The 27,950-nt window shown below is 43.7% G+C and overlaps 1 protein-coding gene across 2 annotated transcripts; it reads right to left on the bottom strand.

Annotated features, from left to right (window-relative positions):
• Positions 1-63: 63 nt before the first annotated feature.
• Positions 64-27,853, bottom strand: LOC106580500 (phosphatidate cytidylyltransferase 2-like). 2 transcript variants are annotated; one of them, XM_014161647.2, is made up of 13 exons: positions 27,623-27,853; positions 21,778-21,917; positions 21,218-21,314; positions 20,489-20,586; positions 19,891-20,030; positions 17,005-17,063; positions 15,829-15,911; positions 15,208-15,295; positions 15,006-15,074; positions 14,717-14,869; positions 2,643-2,762; positions 2,356-2,459; positions 64-1,221 (listed from the first exon to the last, which is right to left on the bottom strand). In XM_014161647.2, the coding sequence occupies exons 1-13, from the start codon at positions 27,683-27,685 to the stop codon at positions 1,098-1,100; spliced, it is 1,338 nt and encodes a 445-aa protein (XP_014017122.1). In that variant the 5' UTR covers positions 27,686-27,853; the 3' UTR covers positions 64-1,097. The 2 variants fall into 2 exon arrangements, with proteins under 2 accessions (XP_014017122.1, XP_045559223.1); XM_045703267.1 differs by having other exon boundaries at positions 21,778-21,914; positions 27,623-27,841.
• Between the last annotated feature and the right edge of the window lie 97 nt (positions 27,854-27,950).

Genomic DNA, 27,950 nt, shown 5'->3' with positions numbered 1-27,950 from the left:
AACTGGCGGCTCGCTAGCCGAATTTGTCCCATGGGTGAAATTTTTGGGAGGCATAAGACTAAAAACACCAGCAAATCAGTGATTTTAATTTTGGGAATATATGTGATCTTATACAAATGTAAGCAAGGTTTTAAATTATTATGTTTGAGTCAAATAATATATCTGTTTGGACTTCTTGCGGTCAATTTGCAGTCTACAAATGATTTGTAATTATCTTCCGGCCCCCTGACCAGCCGCGGCTGAATCTTGTTGATGATGCCTGGGCACATAGGACTCTGGTCAGAAGTAGTGCACTATGTAGGAAATAGGGTACCATTTGGGACGCAACCCATGGTAACAGAGACAGAAACACACTGGTATGCAGCATGACGTGCCAATAGCAGAGTGAACCTCTACCGGGTAAAATTCACATTTACTATACAAAACAGGAATATAATGGAAGATTTCAATGTAAAAACTCAACCACACATGTTATGTAATAGGTGGGGCGACAGGGTAGCCTAGTGGTTAGAGCATTGGACTAGTAACCAAAAGGTTGCAAGATTGAATCCCCGAGCTGACAAGGTAAAAATCTGTCGTTCTGCTCCGGAACAAGGCAGTTAACCCACTGTTCCTAGGCCGTCATTGAAAATAAGAATTTGTTCTTAACTGACTTGCCTACTTAAATAAAAAAAGGTAAAATAAAAAATTATAAATACAAACAATTATTACGATGAATGAAGCAAATAAAACAGAGGCACGGTTGCAGATGATGAGGACAATACAGTGTGACTATGTTGAGCAGTGAATTAAAACACAAATAAAATATATGTACCATAAAATATTCACACACATCAAGTGGCATCACTGTGTTGTAGATACTATGGCTGACATGAATAGGTAAATGTACTCACAAATGAAACACTGACAAAGGAAAACAGTTTAGGACACACTTTCTTTCATACTATATACACTCCCTCCCTCTCAGTCACACAGAAAATGGAATAACCCAAAGAATTGAGTTACTTTCTCAGATGTGTTCTTGCTCATACGAGCACCACACACCTCCAGGGCTGCTGGTGCCAGGTGCTGCCCTCCTCTCTGTGGCTGTGGGGGCCCTAGGCTACATCCTCCAGCAGACCCTTCTCTATTAGGTGGCTCTTTAAGGAGTTGAAGATGTTGAGCTGCTGGTCCAAGCGCAGGGCTAAAAGCTGCTGGACCACCTTGGCAGGGTTAGGGCCCCTGGAGAGAGATTACACAATGGATTACAGATATACATACAGGGTGACATTTTGACAGCACAAATACAGCTCCACAAAATTACATTTACATTTAAGTCATTTAGCAGACGCTCTTATCCAGAGCGACTTACAAATTGGTGCATTCACCTTATGATATCCAGTGGAACAACCACTTACAATAGTGCATCTAAAGGGGGGGGGGGGGGGTTAGAAGGATTACTTTATCCTATCCTAGGTATTCCTTAAAGAGGTGGGGTTTCAGGTGTCTCCGGAAGGTGGTGATTGACTCCGCTGTCCTGGCGTCGTGAGGGAGCTTGTTCCACCATTGGGGTGCCAGAGCAGCGAACAGTTTTGACTGGGCTGAGCGGGAACTGTGCTTCCTCAGAGGAAGGGGGGCCAGCAGGCCAGAGGTGGATGAACGCAGTGCCCTTGTTTGGGTGTAGGGCCTGATCAGAGCCTGAAGGTTTGGAGGTGCCGTTCCCTTCACAGCTCCGTAGGCAATCACCATGGTCTTGTAGCGGATGCGAGCATCAACTGGAAGCCAGTGGAGAGAGCGGAGGAGCGGGGTGACGTGAAAGAACTTGGGAAGGTTGAACACCAGACGGGCTGCGGCGTTCTGGATGAGTTGTAGGGGTTTAATGGCACAGGCAGGGAGCCCAGCCAACAGCGAGTTGCAGTAATCCAGACGGGAGATGACAAGTGCCTGGATTAGGACCTGCGCCGCTTCCTGTGTGAGGCAGGGTCGTACTCTGCGAATGTTGTAGAGCATGAACCTACAGGATCGGGTCACCGCCTTGAAATTAAAATGTCTGGTTAGTCAATTTGCTTAAGGCTGTACCTCATGTCTTTATGCAATAGGTGGAACATTGCTGCCGTTTGGGCCCATGGGAGAGAGAAGATTACTAACTGAGTCGCTCTGGACAAGATTGTCTGCTAAATGACTAGAATACCATTTTAAAAGTTAAATGAATCACATACAGTAACAGCCTTCTCTAGAATCACTTCCTCTTTAGTACTGCATTATTTTCATCAATCAACACACTGTCAGCCAAAAGCAGTTAAGACTGTGGCTCCTCTCTCTCTATGCACCACTGACTACTCTCTTTATAAACAACGGGGTGTTCTAGAACATTACCTGATGAAGCTGGCGATGTAGACATTGACGAACGTGGCCATGAGGTACTGGCAGTCGAAGCGGTCCATGATGCCACCGTGACCGGGGATGGTGTTGGCAAAGTCCTGGAACAACAACAATAATATAAATCTTGTGCTTCTCTCCGTGGGCTGATATTTCTGTTCCCCGGGACTGCCGCGCAGCTTTGAGGGAACATTGATCATGAGCACTGCCAACTGAGAGGCCACTCAATTCTAGTGAGTCCACCAGGTCCAGTGATAACAGGAGTCTCTTCTCCTCATACCCACCTTGATCTTAAAGGCCCTCTTGAAGCCGCTGGCAAAGAAGCCTCCGAAGGGTCCCATGAGGGAGGCAAAGGCAGACAGGGAGATGCTGTGAATCTGGAATGGGTAGAGGCGCACTGTGGGCTGGAGAGAGAGAGAGGAAGAGGGAGAGAGAGAAGGGGAAGAAGAGGGAGCGAGAGAGGATGACTACAGTCTCATATACGGTCAAACAGTTTCTTAACAGAGGAGAAACAATGACAAAAGGATATCAAAGCAGACTTCCAGACATGGACCAGCCAGAGGTCAGAAACAGAGACCAGCCAGCCAGAGATCAGAAACAGAGACCAGCCAGCCAGAGGTCAGAAACAGAGACCAGCCAGCCAGAGGTCAGAAACAGAGACCAGCCAGCCAGAGGTCAGAAACAGAGACCAGCCAGCCAGAGATCAGAAACAGAGATCAGCCAGCCAGCCAGACGTCAGAAACAGAGACCAGCCAGCCAGCCAGCCAGAGGTCAGAAACAGAGAACAGCCAGCCAGAGATCAGAAACAGAGACCAGCCAGCCAGAGGTCAGAAACAGAGACCAGCCAGCCAGAGGTCAGAAACAGAGACCAGCCAGCCAGAGGTCAGAAACAGAGACCAGCCAGCCAGCCAGACGTCAGAAACAGAGACCAGCCAGCCAGCCAGCCAGAGGTCAGAAACAGAGACCAGCCAGCCAGCCAGACGTCAGAAACAGAGACCAGCCAGCCAGCCAGCCAGAGGTCAGAAACAGAGAACAGCCAGCCAGCCAGAGATCAGAAACAGAGAACAGCCAGCCAGCCAGAGATCAGAAACAGAGAACAGCCAGCCAGCCAGAGATCAGAAACAGAGACCAGCCAGCCAGCCAGAGATCAGAAACAGAGACCAGCCAGCCAGCCAGAGATCAGAAACAGAGACCAGCCAGCCAGCCAGAGATCAGAAACAGAAACCAGCCAGCCAGCCAGAGATCAGAAACAGAGACCAGCCAGCCAGCCAGAGGTCAGAAACAGAGACCAGCCAGCCAGCCAGAGATCAGAAACAGAGACCAGCCAGCCAGAGATCAGAAACAGAAACCAGCCAGCCAGCCAGAGATCAGAAACAGAGACCCAGCCAGCCAGCCAGAGGTCAGAAACAGAGACCAGCCAGCCAGCCAGAGGTCAGAAACAGAGACCAGCAAGCAATCAGCTAGGCTAGGCTTCAGTCAGGGTCTGCTCAAAATCACTTGTAAAACGAGTAATCTCATGCTTTAGTTGCACTTCTCCACTCAGATGAAATATACTATATATACAAAAGTTTGTGGACACGCCTTGAAATTAGTGGATTTGGCTATTTCAGCCACACCGGTTGCTAACAGGTATATGAAATCGAGCACACAGCCATGCAATCTCCATACAAAAACATTGGCAGTAGAATGGCCTTACTGAAGAGCTCAGTGAGACTTTCAATCGTGGCACTGTCATAGGATACCACCTTTCCAGCAAGTCAGTTCGTCAAATTTCTGCCCTGCTAGAGCTGCCACGGTTAACTGGAAGTGCTGTTATTGTGAAGTGGAAATGTCTAGGAGCAACAGCCACGAAGTGGTAGGCCAAACAAGCTCACAGAGTGGAATCACCAAGTGCTGAAGCACGTAGTGCATAAAAATAGTCCGTCCTCGGTTGCAACACTCACTACCGAGTTCCAAACTGCCTCTGGAAGCAATGTCAGCACAAGAATGGGAGGTTCATGAAATGGGTTTCCATGGCCGAGCAGTCACACACAATCCTAAGATCACCATGTGCAATGCCAAGCGTCGGATACAGTGGTGTAAAGCTCGCCACCATTGGACTCGCGTTCTCTGGAGTGATGAATCATGCTTCTGGGGGTTGTTTTTCATGGTTCAGGCTAGGCCCCTTAGTTCCAGTGAGGGGAAATCTCAATGCTACAGCATACAATTACATTCTAGACGATTCTGTGCTTCCAACTTTGAGGCAACAGTTTGGGGAAGGCTCTTTCTTGTTTCAGCATGACAATGCCCCCATGAAGAAAGCGAGGTCCATTCAGAAATGGATTGTCGAGATCGGTGTGGAAGAACTTGACTGGCCTGCACAGAGCCCTGACCTCAACCCCATCGAACACCTTTGGGATGAATTGGAACGCCGACTGCGAGCCAGGCCTATTCGCCCAACATCAGTGCCCGACCTTACTAATGCTCCACACATTCATATACAGTTGGTCGGAAGTTTACATACACTTAGGTTGGAGTCATTAAAACTTGTTTTTCAACCACTCCACATATATGTTGTTAAACTATAGTTTTGGCAAGTCGATTTGGACATCTACTGTGTGCATGACACAAGTAATTTTTCCAACAATTGTTTACAGACAGATTATTTCAATTATAATTCACTGTATCACAAATCCAGTGGGACAGAAGTTTACATACACTATGCCTTTAAACAGCTTGGAAAATTCCAGAAAATTATGTCATGGCTTTAGAAGCTTCTGATAGGCTAATTGACATAATTTGAGTCAATTGGAGGTGTACCTGAGGATGTATTTCAAGGCCTACCTTCAAACTCAGTGCCTCTTTGCTTGACATCATGGGAAAATCTAAAGAAATTAGCCAAGACCTCAGAAAAAAATAGTAGACCTCCACAAGTCTGGTTCATCCTTGGGAGCAATTTTCAAACGCCTGAAGGCACCATGTTCATCTGTACAAACAATAGTACGCAAGTATAAACACCATGGGACCACGCAGCCATCATACCACTCAGGAAGGAGACGCATTCTGTCTCCTAGAGATGAACGTACTTTCGTGCAAAAGGTGCAAATCAATCCCAGAACAACAGCAAAGGACCTTGTGAAGATGCTGGAGGAAACAGGTACAAAAGTATCTATATCCACAGTAAAACAAGTCCTATATCGACATAACCTGAAAGGCCGCTCAGCAAGGAAGAAGCCCCTGCTCCAAAACCACCATAAAAAGTTTGCAACTGCACATGGGGACAAAGATAGTACTTCTTGGAGAAATGTCCTCTGGTCTGATGAAACAAAAATAGTAGTCTTTCTTTTGTACAACAGAATGAACTGCTTCTGTTACAACTAGAGCATGATCGTGTTAAACTGGAGCATGATCGTGAGAATGGTCATGTTAAGCTAGAGAATGATCATGTTAAACTGGAGCATGTTATCATTTATCAGCTCATTAATGAGCCAACCAGGGTCTGTCCTTCTACCCAAATCATAATTGACCTTGTGTTGGTGTTGGATAGATCAAGGATATCAAACAGTAGTGTTGTGAACTATGGGCTCAGTGTGATCATTCCAGTGTGAAAATGATCATTCCATCATTTTCTGTATTAGGAAGGTTCAGAAAACAGTTTGTCATAAATTAATAAAAATTAGGGCTATGAATAATTATAGTGGAGATATGTTTGTTAATTGTTTGAGCAAATTGGACTGGTCTGCTGTATTAAAATGCAATGAGGTGGAGAATGCCTGGGGCCATTTTAAATCATTGTTTTTACATGCTGTAGATAAGCAGGCTCCAGTAAAAAAAGGTTACAATTGAGGAAAGAACTGAACCATGGATAAATTATAACATTTTAAAGGCAATTAAGCGTAGAAATGAACACTTTCTGGAGTTTAGGAAATCCAGGGCAGAAGATATATTTATAGACTATAAGAAATGAAGTCAACAGGATGATACAGAAGGCCAAGAAATAATATTTCAATGACAAAATAATTGAAAATAGGAACAATCTGAGTAAATTATGGAAGTGTCTGAAGCTGTTAGGTTATAGTAACAGATTAAAGACCAAAGCTCTCAATCTTAGCTTGGACATAGGAGGAAAGATTACATCAGACAAGACCATGGTTGCAGACAGTCTGAATAGCTATTTTACAACTATAGCTAATACATTAGTTAGCAAGTTACCTAGTCAATCAGGTTGCTATGGGGAGAGTCATGTCCAGCAGTTTTACTCACAGCAGGGGATTCAAGTAGATGATTTTTCATTTGAAAAGGTGTCTGAGTCAACTGTGCTAGAGAGGCTGAAATAACTTGACTATTCCAAAGCAACTGGCCTTGACAACATTCCTGACAGATTTCTAAAGGATGCCCCTGTGTAACTCACATTGTGAATCTATCTATCTATTGAACTAGGGTATTTTCCCAGTGAACTAAAACTTGCAAGGGTCATTCCTTTATACAAAAAAGGAAATAAGTTAGATCACGGAAACTATCGGCCTGTCTCAATCCTGTGTGCTTTATCGAAGGTCATGGAAAAGATTATGTTCAAGCAGATTGACAGTTATATTTCCTTGCATAACCTATTCTATGAGCTCCAATCTGGCTTCTGGAAATCCCATTCCATTGACACCTACCTACTATATCTGACTGACCACAAAGAAAGGAAGTAGACGGAGGGAAATTTTGTGGTATGGTTATGTTAGATCTCCAAAAGGCGTTCGATACAGTGGATCATGGGATTCTGTTAATCAAACGAAGAGCCATGGGCTTTAACAATTTAGCAGTAAAATGGGTCAGCTCTTACGTGCAAGAAAGAAAACAGATGGTGGATGTGGATGGGACCCTGTCTAAGCCCAAAATCTTGAACTGTGTGGTACCCCAAGGGAGTGTGCTGGGTCCACCTTTATTTCTATTGTAAATAAATGATCTGAAATCTGCATGTACATGTGAACTTTTCCTATATGCAGATGATTCTGCACTGTTGGTTTTCAATAAAGACAAAAATATGGTTGAGAAAGCCCTCAGTGCTGAACTTCTGAATGTCAGTAAATGGCTATATGACAATAAACTGTCCTTTCACCTTGGAAAACAGAGTCCATCTTGTTTGGGTCCAAAGTGAAACTGAGGAAATCCCCAGATTTTAAGGTGGTAGTAGGTGACATAGTAGTCGCAGCAAAATACTTTGTTAACTTGTCTGGGCTAGGGGGCAGTATTTACACGGCCGGATAAAAAAACATACCCGATTTAAACTGGTTACTACTCTTGCCCAGAAACAAGAATATGCATATTATTAGTAGATATGAATAGAAAACACTCTGCAGTTTCTAAAACTGTTTGAATGGTGTCTGTGAGTATAACAGAACTCATATGGCAGGCAAAAACCTGAGAAAATTCCAAGCAGGAAGTGGCCTGTCTGCAAATTTGTAGTTCTCCTTTTGCTTCTCTATCGAAACTACAGTATCTCTGGGGTTACGTAGCACTTTCTAAGGCTTCCATTGGCTCTCTAAAGCATTCAGAAAGCGGATTGAGGCGTCTCCTGTCTCTGGGCAGATAATAGGAGCACAGTTTGTCAGTGGACTGCCTGGTGACTAAGAGATTGGAAATGCGCGTTCACGAGACCTCGTCATTTTTCTTTTGCCCTTTGAATGAATACACTATTGTCCGGTTGGAATATTATCGCTATTTTACAAGAAAAATACCATAAAAATTGATTTTAAACAGTGTTTGACATGCTTCTAAGTACGGTAATGGAACATTTTGAAATGTTTTGTCTCGAAATGCGCTCGCGCGTTACCCTTTGGATAGTGACCTGAACGCACAAACAAAACTGAGGTATTTGCACATAACTATGGATTATTTGGAACAAAAACAACATTTGTTGTGTTAGTAGCAGTCCTGGGAGTGCATTCTGACGAACAACAGCAAAGGTAATACAATTTTTCTAATACTAATTCTGAGTTTAGTGTGCCCCGAACTTGGCGGGTGTTAAATTAGCTAGCCGTGATGGCTGAGCTATGTACTCAGAATATTGCAAAATGTGCTTTCGCCGAAAAAAAAAACACAGCCATTTCCAAGCAACTAGCATGCATCACAAATACCCAAAACACAGCTAAATGCAGCACTAACCTTTGATGATCTTCATCAGATGACACTCCTAGGACATTATGTTACACAATACATATTGTATCATATTTATATCAAAAACCAGCTTTTTACATTAGCATGTGATGTTCAGAACTAGCATACCCACCGAAAACTTCCGGTGAATTTACTAAATTACTCACGATAAACGTTGACAAAATACATAACAATTATTTTAAGAATTATAGATACAGAACTCCTTTATGCAATCGCTATGTCCGATTTTAAAATAGCTTTTCGGCGAAAGCACATTTTGCAATATTCTGAGTACATAGCTCGGCCATCACGGCTAGCTAATTTGACACCCACCAAGTTTGGGACAACCTAAACTCAGAATTACTATTAGAAAAATTTGATTACCTTTGCTGTTCTTCGTCAGAATGCACTCCCAGGACTTCTACTTCAACAACAAATGTTGTTTTGGTTCCAAATAATCCATAGTTATATTCAAATAGCTCCGTTTTGTTTGTGCGTTCAGGTCACTATCCGAAGGGTGACGCGAGCGCATTTCGTGACAAAAAAATTCAAAATATTCCATTACCGTACTTAGAAGCATGTCAAACGCTGTTTAAAATCAATTTTAATGCGATTTCTCGTAAAATAGCCATAATATTCCAACAGACTCATGTTGAGTTTGCGCAAGAGATATCTTCACAGTTTAATCGCAGGTGTTCCGCCTCTGCGGTTATGACTTTCCAGGGGCTGTGTGATCTGATTATGCTAGAACAATTTAAGGACACAATCCCAGATCGTATATTAACGAACGAAAAGTGAAGACTGTCTCTGAAGCTGCGGTTTTGGAGGACGAGTATGTTTTGACTCACAAAAGTGTTTTTGCAGAGCCTCGTATTCGGAGTGAGTGGGGGAGTTCGGGGGGAGATTTGGGCCTCGCCCATCGAGATACTCTGGTTCACGGGCAGAGTTTCTTTCAACTAGGGTTGAGAGCCTGTCTCCCGTGGTAAAGCTGACTTTGGTCAAGAGTGTCACTACTGTCAGAGTTCAGGTCATTGGAAAAACTAATGTCCTGTTCTCAGGGCTAAGGGTAAATTCAGTACTCGCACTTACGTTAAACCTAAGCCTACGGCGTTAGCAGCGCCTGTCCCACATCAGTTCACTCCTGTCACTCTGTCTCATGCCCAGGTGCATGTGAAAGTCCATATTGACCCAGATTATTTACCTTTCATTACCGAGGGTTTTGTGTCAATGTTAGGAAGTAACAACCTAGTGCCAGTGAAGAACCTGAGAGACAGGTGCCTCTGAGTCGTTTGTGTTAGAGTCGGTGTTACCCTTCTCTGCTGAGACTGATTTCGGGGAATAGTGTTTTAGTTAGAGTATTCAAACCTATTCCCCTGTCAGTTCCATTGCATAAACTGATGTTGGATTCTGAACTGGTGAAAGGTGAGGTTGTTGTAGGGGTGCGTCCTTCATTTCCTATTGAGGGTATCAACGTTATCCTTGGGAATAACTTTGCTGGTGAGCGTGTATTGGCTGTCGTGTCCATCTCTAGCGGTTTCTGCTAAGCCGTCATTTGTAGGGATACCCAACGAGAGCACGCAGAGTTTCCCCAGAGGTGTTCTCTGCGTGTACGGTGACGCATTCCATGAGCAATGGCGACCTGGTCACTGCGCCGGCTAACGATGATGGCCCAAAGAAATCTGTCACTACTTTCCCTGTTATCCCGTTATCTGTGCTCCACTCCGATCTATTCAAGGAGCAATGGGCTGACCCCACAGAAGAGTCGCGGGACCAAATTGTGCCTGTGGAACAGTTGGGAGATGTCGCCCATGGCTATTTTCTCCAGGATGATGTCCTGATGAGAAAGTTGGTGTCTCATGGTAGTTGTTTTGTGGGGGAGGCTATTACTCAGGTTGTTGTACCAGTTAAGCTTTGTGAATTGGTGCTGAAAACTTCCCACAACGATGTTGCTGGACATCTGGGCATGAGGTAAACCTACAATCGCATAATAAGACATTTATTTTGGCCTAGGTTAAAGAGGGATGTTTCTGAGTTCATCAAAACCTGCCACACCTGTCAATTAACTGGTAAACCTAGTCAAGCTATTAAGCCAGTACCACTGTTTCCTATTCCCGTACTCAGCCAACCTTTTGAGTATGTGATTACTGACTGTGTTGGTCTGCCTCGCTCTAAGAATGGTAGTAGTTACCTGTTCACTGTGATATCAGACCACTAGGTTTCCTGCTGTCTATCCTTTCCGGTCTATCACGACTAAGTCTGTGCTAAAAGCTTTGACTCAGTTTCTCATTGTTTGGAATCCATAAGGTCATTCAGAGTGACCAAGGATCTAATCTCACCTTCTTGAGGTCTATGATGCATCCTAACCAGAGGATAATGAGATGGTGTTTATTTTTTACAAGCATTCCATCTCGATGTGCGGCACATCAGCGGGACTGATAATGTCATTGCTGATGCGCTCTCTCGTGCGCCCTGTTCCTGAATGTCCATGTGACTGAACACTGTTTATTTTGTGTTTGGTATTGTCCTGCTCTGTCGCTCCTGTCTGTTCTCGTTTTCTTCCTTCCTCTTAAAGGTTGCTTCCTGTGCGCAAAGGTTGCTGAGGTCTGGGGAGGACAAGGTTGGCTGGGGCAGTGGGATAACAGTGGGTTGGCTGGGGCAGTGGGGTAACCAGGGCAGTGTTTTGTTGTGTTTATGTATGATTGGTGTGGTGTTCCAGGGTCCTTGTTGGTCCCCGGTTTTATGGGGGGGGACCTGTCTGCCAAAATCTCTCTCTTTGCTATTGTTTTCCTTACTAGGATGTCGGTGGGCGGAGTTGGGAGGGTCATCAGCGAAACGGGACACATGGGCCCGGTGTGTCCCGGGATAAATTCACCTTTCCCCATTCATGGAGGAGAATCTCTCCATGCAGACACACTGTTGGATTTTGGTTGTGGCATTTTTGTGGCTGTTTTGTTTGTTTGCTTTGGCACCTTTCAACACCCCTCATTATCACATCTATGCACGCAACCACTCACTTACACTACTGACTACATACACCATTGTTAATTGTATATAGGCTACTTCAGTTAATACCTTTTTTTTATTCCTTGATCTCTACGTTGTCTCCCTTTTTGTTAGGGCTTCGATCCAGTTTGTGAGACACAGCACAAACAAGCTATTCAGAGCAAAAAGAAGTGCCCATCAATCTACTCACCGAGTTTATTTGTTTTAAGGAAGGTGATTTACAAAAGTAAACCTTCAATAAATCAAATCAAATCAAATCAATAAGGAACATACTAGCAATACGCTGTTGATAGTCTGCTAAAAGAAAGACCTAGCATTGGTCTTGGCTAGCCTACTACATGTCGATATCATGTCAATATCTCTTTCGGACAATAGAGTGCAACGCAGGAGGTTGGTGGCACCTTAATGAGGGAGGACGGGCTGGTGATAATGGCTGGAGTGGAACAAGTAGAGTGGTATCAAATTCATCAAACACATGGCTCATGCCATTCTATTTGCTCCTTTCTGGCCATTATTATGTGTCGTCCTCTCCTCAGCAGCCCGCAATTCGGGGCGTTCCTGCATGTGGGCATTCCATCTGCAGAAACACCTTCCCCCTTGAGCATCCCCTATGTTTTTCAACAGGACAATGACAACACTCCTCCAGGCTGTGTAAGGGCTATTTAACCAAGAAGGAGAGTGATGGAGTGCTGCATCAGATGACCTGGCCTCCACAATCACCCGACCTCAACCCAATTGAGATGGTTAGGGATGAGTTGGACTGCAGAGTGAAGGAAAAGCAACAAGTGCTCAGCATACTACTTTAAGATTGTTGGAAAAGCATTCCAGGTGAAGCTGGTTGAGAGAAAGCCAAAAGTGTGCAAAGTTGTCATCAAGGCAAAGGGTGGCTACTTTGAAGAACCTCAAATATAAAATATCTTGATTTGTTTAACACTTTTTGGGATACTATATAATCCTATGTATTATTTAATAGTTTGTCTTCTATTATTCTACAATGTAGAAAATAGTAAAAAATTAAGAAAAACCCTTGAATGAGTAGGTGTGTCCAAACTTTTGACTGGTACTGTGTGTGTGTGTGTGTGTGTGTGTGTGTAAGTCGGAAGTTTACATACACTTAGGTTGGAGTAGTTAAAACTCGTTTTTCAACCACTCCACAAATTTCTTGTTAACAAACTATAGTTTTGGCAAGTCAGTTAGGACATCTACTTTGTGCATGACACAAGTAATCTTTCCAACAATTGTTTACAGACAGATTATTTGTATCACAATTCCAGTGGGTCAGAAGTTTACATACACTAAGTTGACTGTGCCTTTAAACAGCTCGGGAAATTCCAGAAAATGATGTCATGGCTTTAGAAGCTTCTGATAGGCTAATTGACATAATCTGAGTCAATTGGAGATGTGGATGTATTTTAAACCTTCAAACTCTGTGCGTCTCTGCTTGACATCATGGAAAAATCTAAAGAAATCCGCCAAAACCTCAGAAAAAACAATTGAAGACCTCCAAAAGTCTGGTTCATCCTGGGAGCAATTTCCAAATGCCTGAAGGTACCACGTTCATCTGTACAAACAATAGTACGCAGGTTTAAACGCCATGGGACCACACAGCCGTCATACCGCTCAGGAAGGAGACGCGTCATGTCTCTTAGAGATGAACATACTTTGGTGCGAAAAGTGCGAATCAATCCCAGAACAGCAAAGGACCTTGTGAAGATGCTGGAGGAAACAGGTACAAAAGTATCTATATCCACAGTAAAACGAGTCCTACATCAACATAACCTGAAAGGCCGCTCAGACTACGGTTTGCAACTACACATGGGGACAAAGATTTTTTTGGAGAAATGTCATCTGGTCTGATGAAGCAAAAATACAACTGTTTGGCCATAATGACCATTGTTATGTTTGGAGGAAAAAGGGGACGCTTGCAAGCCGAAGAATCCCATCCCAACCGTAAAGCATGGGGGTGGCAGCATCATGTTGTGGGGGTGCTTTGCTGCAGGAGGGACTGGTGCACTTCACAAAATAGATGGCCTCATGAGGGAGGAAAATCATGTGGATATATTGAAGCAATATCTCAAGACATCAGTCAGGAAGTTAAAGCTTGGTCACAAATGGGTCTTCCAAATGGACAATGACCCCAAGCATACTTCCAAAGTTGTGGCAAAATGGCTTAAGGACATTAAAGTCAAGGTATTTGAGTGGCCATCACAAAGCCCTGACCTCAATCCTATACAACATTTGTGGGCAGAACTGAAAAAGCATGCGCGAGCAAGGAGGCCTACAAACCTGACTCAGTTACTCCAGCTCTGTCAGGAGGAATGGGCCAAAATTGAAGAGGAAACCCTGTTCAACTGACGACCGCGGTCAGCCTGCAGGCACCCGGGCCGCCACAAGGAGTCGCTAGATTGCGATGAGCCAAGTAAAGGCCCCCGGCCAAACCCTCCCTTAACCCGGACAACGCTGGGCCATTTGTGCGATGCCCTATTGGACTCCGGGTCACGGCCGGATGTGACACAAACAGGGTGTGTAGTGACGCCTCAAGCACTGCGATGCTGCGCCACTTACGTAGGCCGGCAGACTTTTTTCTAACTAGAGAATTGAACATTTGCGTAGTTAATTTAAGTGGAAAAAGTACTCAGCTGAAAATTACTCTGTAATCAGCTGTATAGCCGACAGACGGCGCTAGTGGAAAATACTGTCAAAGACCAGAAACAGAGACCCACCAACCAGCCAGCCAGCAAGAGATCAGAAACAGAGCCCCACCAGCCAGCAAGAGATCAGAAACAGAGCCCCACCAGCCAGCAAGAGATCAGAAACAGAGCCCCGCCAGCCAGCAAGAGATCAGAAACAGAGCCCCGCCAGCCAGAAAGAGATCAGAAACAGAGCCCCGCCAGCCAGCAAGAGATCAGAAACAGAGCCCCGCCAGCCAGAAAGAGATCAGAAACAGAGCCCCGCCAGCCAGAAAGAGATCAGAAACAGAGCCCCGCCAGCCAGCCAGACAAAGATCAGAAACCTGCCAGCCAGCATTCAGAAACAGAGACCCACCAGCCAGCCAGAGATCAAAAACAGAGACCTGCCAGCCAGAGACCAGAAACAGAGACCCACCAGCCAGCCAGAGAGATCAGAGACCCGCCAGCAATCAGAAACAGACCCGCCAGCCAGCCAGAAAGACAGATCAGAAACAGAGACCAGCCAGCCACACAATCAAACAGAGGGGACAGATCCGACTCACCCATCCAGTGAGGGACTCGAGGGTGGCCGGCAGGGCATAGTCCTGTAGCTGGAACAGATCAGAGGGCACACAGTCCACCTCAAAACTGTTATGGTCGCTGTTGAACTCCACTGGACACACAAAGAAGCTGTAGCCTGCCATCACATAAGACAACTGGAAAGAGAGAGAGAGAGAGAGAGAGAGAGAGAGAGAGAGAGAGAGAGAGAGAGAGAGAGAGAGAGAATAAAATAATAGGACTTGTGGGGAATTTGAATGGAAACTTTTGCAGTTAGCTATGGCCGTGTCTTACCAGGATCCCAAACACAACAGTAGAAAAGAATCCGCCGATGAAGCCTTCCCAGGTCTTCTTAGGAGACAGCTGTAGAGTACACAATCAGGATGTTGACACAGTACAGGGTGTTACCAATGGTATCCTTTGAACCAAATATCAAATGAATGATCCAAACTTCAGAAAATGCTACATACAGTAGTGGTGTAACAGTCTTGCTAACCTTAATGAGTGGAGTACGTCCAAAGAAGAAGCCAAACATGTAGGCCATGATGTCATTGCAGATCACACAGGAGATGGGCACGATGAACCTAAACCGAGAAGGAGAGGTACTGGTATCAACACCTGGGGTGTATTCAGTGGGGTGTATAAAGCAGACATGAGTATTTACTCTGAAGAGACGGAGCAGGTCTCTTCAACACTGTACATTTCTGTCTGAACGTTCCGAAATGTTGTTGACTCCTGAATAAGATTCAGATGTAGACCACCCTAATGCACTTGTCATTTGCATCACATGGTTGTAGGACAGGTCGTAATTACATCAGATAGACTTTTCAACCTGCAATAAGTCCTCCCATTGTACAGCATGGAGACAGTGGGCTAAGGGAAGACACTCCCATGCAGTAACCTCTGACAGAACAGATCCACTGCGTGTGTCCCAAATTACACCCTATTCCCTATATAGTATACTACTTTTGACCATGGTCCACAGGACACTGATCAAAAGTAGTGCCCTATATAGGGAATAGAGTGCCATTTAGGTCACAACCAATGTCTGACTGAATTTTCCCTCTGATTTAATTTGAGTGAGTGAGTGAGTGAGCGACAGAGAGACATTTCTTACCAGATCATTCCCTCAAACAGGTTGTGGATGATGAGGTGGGACTGGGTCACTACGATCAGCAGAGTTACATGAGTCCAGCCAAACTGACAGGAAGGAAGGAAATTCATTTTCAGAAAGCTTAATTGTCCCAACATTTTTAATAAGTGATAAAGGAACATAGCTACCCCAAAATGGCCAGAACACTGCAGTATATTTAAGTATTAAGACCTGAGGAGGTGTGGTATATGGCCAATATACCACAACTAAGGGCTGTTCTTATGCACAACGCAACGCGGAGTGCCTGGATACAGCCCTTAGCCATGGAATATTGGCCATATACCACAAACCCTTGAGGTGCCTTATTGCTATTATAAACTGGTTACCAATGTAAATAGAACAGTAATTTCTTGTCATACCCGTGGTATAGTCTGATATAACATGGCTTTTAGCATTCAGGGCTCGAACCACTCAGTTTATAATTACTCATAGCACTCTTTGTTTATAATTTAGCATTAATGCTGTAAATGGCATTTTGCACAGAACAATCCTTACTGATAACAGGGCAATGATGACCAAGTTTTCTTTGCAACAACACAAAACATATCCTTGAGGAGTGCTAAGCCCTCAGCCCAGTCAGTGTGACATTTTGTCCACAACACTGAGTACATGAGTTTTACTGCAGTATGCGGTGCTCTCAGTGATGTGTTACTGCAGTGTGTGTTTCCTAGCAGCGCTCAGCAATGTCACTGCCCTGTGTGTGTGTGTGTGTGTGTGTGTGTGTGTGTGTGTGTGTGTGTGTGTGTGTGTGTGTGTGTGTGTGTGTGTGTGTGTGTGTGTGTGTGTGTGTGTGTGTGTGTGTGTGTGTGTGTGTGTGTGTGTGTGTGTGTGTGTGTGTGTGTGTGTGTGTGTGTGTGTGTGTGTGTGTGTGTGTGTGTGTGTGTGTGTGTTTGTGTGTGTGTGTGTGTGTGTGTGTGTCTGTGTGTGTGTGTGTGTGTGTGTGTGTGTGTGTGTGTGTGTGTGTTTGTTTGTGTGTGTGTGTTTGACAAAGGCAGCAGATAGATGAGGCCCCTAGCCCTATATCCTGGAGAGGACCCAGATCACTGCTGGTAGGATTCCATGTTTCTGGGCCAGGCCCCTTCAATAATGAAGTAGCAGCCCAGAGGGTTCATAATACAGTACACACACACACACACACACCATATAGAACTGCAGGCGATAGTGTTTCTTCACCAGGCTCAGCACGAACATGCAGAAACCTGCACCACATAGAGAACAGAGGAAACAAGTCAACAAAGAGTAAATCCATTTGAATTCAATCTCTTTTTCACAGCACCCCTTTTGATTTGAACGAAACCTTCCATACATATCTTCCCATTGTACAAGTGGTCAGAAAGTGACGTTTTGGACCTGAATGCCAAAACATTACAGAGATAAAAGGTGCTGAAAGTTGACCCATTTTGCATACCCCACCATACCATGACACATCCATGTCTTCATCACTGGAAAAGATAAACGGTTGAGATTGATATAATTTAAAATCTTACAAACAGGGTTGTCAAACTACTTTCTAATTTCTGGGCAAAAAATATTTTTATAAAAATTATGTCTTTTAAGTTTGATTTTCTAATATTTTTCCATTTTCACATGTTGTAGCTTAGACCTTATTTGACATCATCTAAGGTTTTAGTGTTGTGCCCACCATCAGTTGAGACAACATGCTCTTGAATACAGGGTGGGTGTCATGTTTTGGCTGATAAAATGTCAAATGTATTCCCATTTTTACTTTCAAACGATACCACAAAGATGGGTTGAGGTCCACACATCAGATAATGTTGACTTGGATGGGAATATCGGTTGTTTTAAATAATACAGTCAATCCTATTGAAATCATAGAAATATAGATAATAGAATAGACATGACCATTTAAGTTGACATTCGACGTTGGGTGGACCGGCGGTCATCTGTGTGGTAGTAATTAAAAGTTCAAATTTCAATGGTGTACCAGCTAAATTGCTATGGTCGACAGGTAAAGGTCAATTCTAAGAATTATATTTCTATAATTGAAATGACACCCACCTTGTATTCAAGAGCATGTTATGTCTCAACTGATGGCGGGGAAAACATAAAAACCTCAGATGATACAAAATAGGGTCTAAGCTACAACATACTGTATGAGAATATGAAAACAATCTGAGGTCATACGTTTTTAAATAATTTACATTAAATGTTTAAAAATTACAATTATTACAAAATAAATGTTTTCTTTCAAGAAATAATAAAATAGTTTCATATCATTTTTAAGCTTATGGTGTTGTCAAACTCAACCATTTATCTTTTCCAGTGATGAAGACATGGATGTCTCATGCTATGGTAGGGTATGCAAAATGGGTCAACTTTGAGCACCTTTATCTCCTGAATGTTTTGGCATTCAGGTCCAAACGGTCACTTTCTGACCACTTCTTCCATGGGCAAACATGAATGAAAAGTTTAGTTTAATTCAAAAGGGATGCTGTCAAAAAGTGATTGAATTCAAATGGATTTACCCCAAAGCATTTTTGGGTCAGACTGTTTTTAGAAGCTATTATTGTCATTCTTTGTTTTAAAACTGAGGACCAGCAACTGCATCCTTGTAATCATCCTAGCCATGTTCAATCAAACTCAATCACAATCTCTAGTGGCATAAATGATGATTTGGTTTTGGGTTCAGAGGTTAAAAGCCTGCTAAAGTCAGTAACAGATAAAAACACATTCACATGAATGCGCTGCGTGTAACTCTTGATTTCTTACACTTCCAAGAATTATATCAATCCCCAAGGCTGTATCAAAGCAGAGTAAGAAGACGCCCTTGTGAGTAAAATGCTTTTATCGAATCTGACAAATTAGATAAAGCAGTCAGGCCAATAATTCAGTTAGGACAATTTGGACACCAGAATATTTCTACATCTATCCAATCCACATCAATTTGTTACATATGCTTCATCAGAGCACAACAATGCTAGCCTGGTACCAGATCAGTTTGTGCTGTCTTGCCAGTTGGACGGTGTATACCATATGTGCATGGTCATTGTAGTCACTGTATTATACTTCTGCTAAATTGTTTATTCTATTCTACTGAGTCATTTGCTTTATGTTGGTATATCATATTTCATTATTTCTTATTGTTGTTGCATTGTCAAGAAGGAACCTGCAAGTGAGCATTTTGTTGGACGGTGTATACCATATGTGCATCCCGCACATACGACTAATAAAACTTGAAACTTGGCCTGATGAACAGATCTGGAACCAGGCTACAACAAAGCACACAGTGTTCTGATTTGTCTTTATATAATTACTTATAGATTCTGTGAAACTCAGCTCCTTCTACATTATCTGTCACTGGGGACACAGCCCTATTACCTTAAAAGAGATGGCCCTATTACCTTAAAAGAGATGGCCCTATTACCTTAAAAGAGATGGCCCTATTACCTTAAAAGAGATGGCCCTATTACCTTAAAAGAGATGGCCCTATTACCTTAAGTCTTTCCCTGCCAACACTTCTCCAGTAAACACCCTGCCCCTGTTTTGAAATGTACCCTAAAGGAAGTATGAACGAAGGAGGGATGGATGGGTATTAACTTTCCTCTTTCACCTTGAGGAACAAAGTCGAGGTATGATCATACAGTCACACAGAAACAGCAGACGTTTAGCAAGTGCTACCTTCACCACATCCTGCTGCCATGAACTGCCACTGCTGCACTGGTTGACTGAAAGAGGGAGGGTGTGGCACAGTGGAGTTTCCTTCTGAAGCTTTTATAATTTTTTTAAAACTTGTACCAAACCCTTTGTCAGGTAAAAACTGATTATAAATTAAGAAGCTCCAACTAAAACAACACTAAACGTTCAAAAGAGGACTCCCCTTTCTCCCTCCCTCACTTGCTCTCCCTGGCTCTGTCTCACTCTCAATACTCTAAAATGGCTTCTTTATCACCAATAGAGAAAAGCACTAGATCGGTTTCCCTCTGTCCTTTCCAGGTCAGTGATCATGAAGGAAAAGACATGAAAAAAGGAAGTTTGTCAGAACTTTTGAGACAGCCTGCATCTCACCTGTGAGGTACAGAGCGAAGGAGATGAGGCGGTGGTATTTGCTGAGGATGCGCAGCGGCTCCTCCCTCTGCACCAGATTGAAGAAGTAGTCTGTCACCGTCTCCCCATAGAAGAAGTAGTTTACACAGAGCAGGAAGTACCTGACAGGGGGAGGAGGAGAGGAGGGGAGGGAGAGGAGGAAGATGAAGGGAGGAGGGGAGCAAGGGGTGAGGTCAGAACTGTTACAACAGACTGAACATTCACTATACACCCTTTTCTGGAAAACCTGGAGCAATGGTGAACTTTTGGAGATGCAATGTTCAAGTTATGAAGAAATGGACAAGTTATGATGTTTTATAATAACTAAAGAGTTTTTACACCAGAGCTAACATACTACAAATAGCATCACCACTACATGTAACATGATGTAGTATCTCTCTGCTGAGAAATAATCTAGATTAACACTTTAAACTGGGTAAACATCACCATACCAACAAACCTCAGGAAGTCTGCAATGAAATAAAACGTGCAACTCATTATCTCGGGTCAACAAACAGTTAGTTGCAGTATAACATTAAACACAGACATAAAATTGTGTGTGTGTGCACGCGCATCTCACCAACTCAACGTTCTGAACCAGGGCAGGTGGTAGGAGTGGTACACACTGTAACCGATGTGGATGATCTCCTGGAAGCATTTGATCTGCACACACAGCACCTGTAGAGAAAGATGTTCCATTATTACTTTGAACAGGTCTGTAATAAATGACTGAGGTTTGCCATTGACTGTCTGGGTTTTGGTATCAACTACATGGTATTCCCTACCACACTCCACATTTGATATCACCCTGACAACAGTATCTGGATCGGTCTGTATGATTCCTTGTTGCTCAATACCATCTCATTTAATCAGACATTTTGGTTCAATGTTCTTGTGTTGTGACTCTATAAAGAGTTTTTGTGTTCTCTGTTCACTTCCTGCAGCAAGCTTTCTCCCTCCCAGCAGGTAGTCCAGCAGAGCAGTAAAGCAGAGAAGAGTCTGTTATTTCCACTGAGCTACACTCTGAGCCTAAATCCATTAAGGACACAGACAGACAGACAGACAGACAGCTGGCCCCAATTCAATCCCTTACCCTCTCTTTCATCCTAACCTTTTGTTTCTGCAGATCTGTAAGGTATGTACGCAATATGGTGGAAGCTCCATCACTGGACTGCGTATACCTATCCTGAGTTTGCAGATCTGGCAAAAGAGGGGTTCGGACCAAGGGGGACGTGTAGGGAGCGATTTGGGATCGGCTAACAAACTGACTGACAGAAGGCTTAGGGAAAGGAGGATGAGGATCACTCACAATCAGCATGAGCACCATGGGGCCCAGGTAGATGATGATGAAGAAGAAGGAGATCATGGCCAGAGTCAGGATCCCTCGCACCCACCAGTTCTTCCATCTGAGAACACACACACAGTTAATCCCCAGATACAGTGTGTAATGAAAAGGTGAACAATAAGCATCCATATCAGTTGTCTGTGTGCCCAAATGAACTGCTGGTCAATACATTCCTGAAGAATGTCAATATAGGCCTACACAGATCAATAGTTATATTGAGCATAGCAGATGGTATTTCATTAGCATTCAATAATCCATGTCTGAATAACAGGATGTTGTTAGGATGGAGGAGCAAACCGAAGATAGTAAATAAAAAAATCTAGATGTTGGTTGTGTCCCAAATGGCACTCTATTCCCTATAGGCCTAGTGGCATTACTTTTGACCAGAGACTTATGGGACGCAAATATTACGTTTTGTGAATAGGTGATATTTCCCTTGTTTCAAACAATGGCCAAACCGGAGATTGTGATTACCATAAGAAAATATTCAATGAAAAAAATATATATATGTTGAAAGTGTTTACCGTGAGGACAGTCCAGATAGGGCTTTGTTGAGGACCTCAGGGGTGTCATCAGCAGGGACAGGCACCTCCGGGAGCCCTGTATCAGGCTTGGTCTCACTTTCAGACACCCCCTCTGCTTTCCCCTCATTCTCAGATCCCTCCTTAGAGAGAAAGAGAAAGGGCGGGGAGAGAGAGAGAGGGGAGACAGAGGGGGGAGACAGAGAGACAGACACAGATATAGAGTGAGTCATACAATGTAAACAAACACAGCTAGCCTCCTATGAGGAATGCTCCCCCACTTCCTTTCCGGGTCTATTTTATGTCAGTGAACAACAACATCGTGAGAGCAAGCTTGTAGTGCTTTTCCGCTTTGGCGTTAGAATATTCTGTCTGATAAATATACGGCTGATGGTGACAGAGTAATCAACATATTTCACGGGTGTCTGCCCCCTTGATAGTCTCTGAAAGCGGATGACCCTCTGCTTTTCCATGGCAACAAAATGTGTCATTAGACATTGCAGACTGCTGTGACGTCATCGTTGTCTCTCCCCCCTAGCGCTACCAAAATTGCACTGTTGTGTCACCTAACCTTCTATTAACACAACAGATAGCGGTTAGCCTACACTCTGCCTTTCTTGGTTGTCTACACACATACCGTACACACACATATAGCAGTAGGCCTAGCTATCAAGCTGATGGAACCCCCAGGCTTTCTGGTTCCCATTTCCTATCAGGCAGGATGCCCTGGATAAAAATAGCCCCTCCTTCCACACTCCTGCTACTGAAGAGACCCCTTTCATGTTCCCTAGGAGGCAAGGAGCAGCACTACACTACCCACACCTCGTTTTGTTTTTGTCTCTGGTCACATTATCAGAATCAAGAGATTCATTCAACCATGTTAAATAAGTAATGTAGGCCTATGCAATTTCCTTCTACCTTATCTTATGACCTACGCTACCACAATAATAAACATGCACATGCAGTCATACATACTATACACAACAAACAAGGGTCAGTGCTCTCCGGGATCCTTGGGACGTCCCTAACCTTACCCCATTGAAATGTAAAAGGTTAGGGTAGGGGTTAACGTCCGAGATGGGACATCCCAAGGTTTCCGTTTAGCACTGACCAACAAACATGCCATTTCCCCTGGGTATAAATAGGCTGGATCTATTTTCCAGTGTCCTTAGGCTTTCACAATTTGACTGATATACCCATTCTTCAAACTTTCTGAGAGCAAACCGAGTCAACTTTGGCTCATATGATGTCAACTCAAAAACATTTTGTAGGCACAAGACAGAGACACTAAGTTATCCATGGAGAACTGATGATTCATCTGCAGGCAGGGTCCTTCTACAGTGATGTCTGAAAGAATCAAACCACAGAGCGCCACGGCCCTATACCACCAGCACAACACAGCTGCATGATGAAACCTGCCTAACCAAACGTAGCAGGAGTAGACAGACGCCAGAGCGGAGTCGTCAACCAGAAACATCCGGTTTCTGCCAATGTCGCTAAGGGGGGCACCAGCCTGACAATCACTGATCAAAAACCAAGACGCAAGGCCTACATTCTGAGGCGAGAATGCAAGTCAAAGTGGACTTGGAGGGGGGAACACAGCATGTCTTTTAAGGACCCTGAAACTAGTAAAGCCCCACAGTGGAGCCTGTGTGATGGATGCGGAGAGAACAGGCAACACAACAAAGCAGCTGGACACTTTCAATTAGAGCTCATAAAAGGCACTTGACTTTAAAATGTAGGGCTGCATAGACCGGTTTGGGTTTTTACTTTACCTTTTATAATGGTATTTGAATGTTTGGTTTGTTAAATGTGATACGCCGTGTGTAACGTCCATTTTTATAGAAAACTCCGCTAAGTGAGTCATCTCTCGCCGCGCTCCCTTTCCATGCTGCTTTCCACACAGACCTATCCCCACCCCTGTCACTCAAAGACCGCATTTATTGTTGCTCAACCACGAGACACTTGCGTTGTCTTCATGGTTAACGCAGCATATGAAACAATGTTGATGACTACGATGCGGTTTTCACTTTGCTTCTGTAACAGTATTGCTTCCGTCCCTCTCCTCGCCCCTACCTGGGCTTGAACCAGGGACCCTCTGACCACAACAATTGACACCCTCGAAGCATCGTTACCTATCGCTCCACAAAAACCAAACTCACTAAAGGTGGCAGTAATAAAGCCTCTCTTGAAAAAGCCAAACCTTGACCCAGAAAATATAAACTATCGGCCTATATCGAATCTTCCATTCCTCTCAATTTTTTTGAAAAAGCTGTTGCGCAGCAACTCACTGCCTTCCTGAAGACAAACAATGAATACGAAATGCTTCAGTCTGGTTTTATACCCCATCATAGCATTGAGACTGCACTTGTGAAGGTGGTAAATGACCTTTTAATGGCGTCAGACCGAGGCTCTGCATCTGTCCTCGTGTTCCTAGACCTTAGTGCTGCTTTTGATACCATCGATCACCACATTCTTTTGGAGAGATTGGAAACCCAAATTGGTCTACACGGACAAGTTCTGGCCTGGTTTAGATCTTATCTGTCGGAAAGATATCAGTTTGTCTCTGTGAATGGTTTGTCCTCTGACAAATCAACTGTACATTTCGGTGTTCCTCAAGGTTCCGTTTTAGGACCACTATTGTTTTCACTATATATTTTACCTCTTGGGGATGTTATTTGAAAACATAATGTTAACTTTCACTGCTATGCGGATGACACACAGCTGTACATTTCAATGAAACATGGTGAAGCCCCAAAATTGCCCTTGCTAGAAGTCTGTGTTTCAGACATAAGGAAGTGGGTGGCTGCAAACTTTCTACTTTTAAACTCGGACAAAACAGAGATGCTTGTTCTAGGTCCCAAGAAACAAAGAGATCTTCTGTTGAATCTGACAATTAATCTTGATGGTTGTACAGTCGTCTCAAATAAAACTGTGAAGGACCTCGGCGTTACTCTGGACCCTGATCTCTCTTTTGACGAACATATCAAGACTGTTTCAAGGACAGCTTTTTTCCATCTACATAACATTGCAAAAATCAGAAACTTTCTGTCCAAAAATGATGCAGAAAAAATAATCCATGCTTTTGTTACTTCTAGGTTAGACTACAGCAATGCTCTACTTTCCGGCTACCCGGATTAAGCACTAAATAAACTTCAGTTAGTGCTAAATACGGCTGCTAGAATCCTGACTAGAACCAAAAGATTTGATCATATTACTCCAGTGCTAGCCTCCCTACACTGGCTTCCTGTTAAAGCAAGGGCTGATTTCAAGGTTTTACTGCTAACCTACAAAGCATTACATGTGCTTGCTCCTACCTATCTTTCCGATTTGGTCCTGCCGTACATACGTACGCTACGGTCACAAGACGCAGGCCTCCTAATTGTCCCTAGAATTCCTAAGCAAACAGCTGGAGGCAGGGCTTTCTCCTATAGAGCTCCATTTTTATGGAATGGTCTGCCTACCCATATGAGAGACGCAGACTCGGTCTCAACCTTTAAGTCTTTACTGAAGGCACATCTCTTCAGTAGGTCATATGATTGAATGTAGTCTGGCCCAGGAGTGTGAAGGTGAACGGAAAGGCTCTGGAGCAACGAACCGCCCTTGCTGTCTCTGCCTGGCCGGTTCCCCTCTCTCCACTGGGATTCTCTGCCTCTAACCCTATTACAGGGGCTGAGTCACTGGCTTACTGGTGCTCTTCCATGCCGTCCCTAGGAGGGGTGCGTCACTTAAGTGGGTTTAGTCACTGACGTGGTCTTCCTGTCTGGGTTGGCGCCCCCCCTTGGGTTGTGCCGTGGCGGAGATCTTTGTGGGCTATACTCAGCCTTGTCTCAGGATGGTAAGTCGGTGGTTGAAGATATCCCTCTAGTGGTGTGGGGGCTGTGCTTTGGCAAAGTGGGTGGGGTTATATCCTGCCTGTTTGGCCCTGTCAGAGGGCATCATCGGATGGAGCCACAGTGTCTCCTGACCCCTCCTGTCTCAGCCTCCAGTATTTATGCTGCAGTAGTTTATGTGTCGGGGGGCTAGGGTCAGTCTGTTATATCTGGAGTATTTCTCCTGTCTTATGCGGTGTCCTGTGTGAATTTAAGTATACTCTAATGCTCTCTCTTTCTTTCTCTCTCTCGGAGGACCTACTACCTGGCATGATGACTCCTTGCTGTCCCCAGTCCACCTGGCCGTGCTGCTGCTCCAGTTTCAACTGTTCTGCCTGCGGCTATGGAACCCTGACCTGTTCACTGCACGTGCTACCTGTCCCAGACCTGCTGTTTTCAACTCTCTTAGAGACAGCAGGAGCGGTAGAGATACTCTCAATGATCGGCTATGAAAAGCCAACTGACATTTACTCTTGAGGTGCTGACTTGTTGCACCCTCGACAACTACTGTGATTATTATTATTATTATTATTATTATTTGACCATGCTGGTCATTTATGAACATTTGAACATCTTGGCCATGTTCTGTTATAATCTCCACCCGGCACAGCCAGAAGAGGACTGGCCACCCCTCATAGCCTGGTTCCTCTCTTGGTTTCTTCCTAGGTTTTGGCCTTTCTAGGGAGTTTTTCCTAACCACTGTGCTTCTACACCTGCATTGCTTGCTGTTTGGGGTTTTAGGTTGGGTTTCTGTACAGCACTTCGAGATATCAGCTGATGTAAGAAGGGCTATATAAATACATTTGATTTACCCTGTCACAATAACTCCTCCCTGGCATTTTAATTCGTTGTCATATCAAACAACACTGTATTCAAAGTGTCCACTATTATCTTCTAACTATAGAATAATAACACGTTTTTCCATGATTCCAACAGTTTAAACTAAATCGCAAGTCAAATCGCAATTAACATTTGGTTAAATATAAGGCCTCGATTCTTTGCCAATATCGTGCAACCCTACGTGGCAGTGTGGAAATGATCTCAAATGAGTGCAGGAAATGCAGAAATTGATCAAAATGCATTAAATTATTTGGGGTTGAAGTTTAATTGAACATTATAAAACAATCAGAATGGAGAGAGACCTGTTAAAATAACTTCGAATGTATGTGTTGCCACCCACTACTCAAAGCAAATATATAACTTTTATTATCCAAAACATAAAATACCATCATTTGATATTTTGGCCATATTGCCCATCCCTAATTGAATGTAAAGTAATTCTTTTTTTAAAATTCGAAACAGCCCACAATACATACTAGCTATAAATTGGGGCAGTGATGGTGATCTGTCTGTATTTGTATGTGGCTTGTCCTTCCTGCAGAGTTGATTTCAAGCCATTTCAATTCAGCCTACCTCAAGAGTTGAAATCCAACTCATACGTTTGAAAACTAGCCAGAGCTTAGACTAATACATAGATTTAGTTAATTGAATAGATACATCTACTTAAAGTTAGTTGCCCTGTCCACACAATAAATGTACAACGCCCATTTTCAGTTCAGTTGACGGGGGAGTAGGCAGAGAGGAATAGCTATACTTCTTGTTACTTTCAATGACACCCTAGAGACAAAGGTTTGATATAGATAGCTAGTTAACCACTAATGGTATCTTGTAAATGTGTGCCATTCATGCAAGATCTAATGTTAGCAGCAAATCAGCATACAATTTGTAAGCGTACTAGCTATGTTTTGCTAGCAAGCAAACTAGCGCTAATTAAATTGTAACGTTAGACGTGGCTGGCTAACTAGCTTGCCTTGTACGCTATTACAGCTAGCTAAATAATACTTTGCATTATTCTAGTCACAATCAGAATTTGTGGCATGATGTCCCATCTAGTGGGTCTTTCTTGCCTTGGCTAGCTAACGGGTTTATTCCAAATGGCAGTCCATAACCACTCCGTAGTACCGTAGGCTAGCTACCTTGTCTTCGGATTGTTGATATAGGTCGTTTTCAGTCGTTCCGCGGTGCCGTAGCTCTGTCATTTCTGCAACTCGTGTCCCAGCTACGACAGAGGGTGAGTGTATGTGACACAGAGTTGTTACAGTTTACCAGCTAGCTTGCTAAACAACAAAATACGATGGTTTCGTTCGACATAAATTATGCTTTCTCGTTAACCCCAGATGATTCACGTCCCTCTCACTGGGTTTCCACTAGATATTACAGCCACAAAATCAACATGATATTGTCTATATCGTAACAATTTATGAAAACAAAACTGTGCAGTTTGGTCACTGGTCACTTTAATGT

This window comes from Salmo salar, chromosome ssa20, assembly GCF_905237065.1.
Source record: "Salmo salar chromosome ssa20, Ssal_v3.1, whole genome shotgun sequence".
Taxonomy (NCBI): Eukaryota; Metazoa; Chordata; class Actinopteri; order Salmoniformes; family Salmonidae; genus Salmo; species Salmo salar.
The sequence above is the reverse complement of the archived record's forward strand: the minus strand, read 5'-3'. Positions and strand labels throughout refer to the sequence as shown.

Coding starts and splice junctions, on each gene's coding strand:
- LOC106580500 (XM_014161647.2), bottom strand. CDS start 27,685: ATGACAGAGCTACGGCACCGCGGAACGACTGAAAACGACCTATATCAA. Junction 20,031..20,488: donor TGGTTCAGAACGTTGAGTTG/GTGAGATGCGCG, acceptor TCCCCCTGTCAG/GTACTTCCTGCTCTGTGTAA. Junction 2,763..14,716: donor TCGAGTCCCTCACTGGATGG/GTGAGTCGGATC, acceptor CTCTCTCTCCAG/CCCACAGTGCGCCTCTACCC.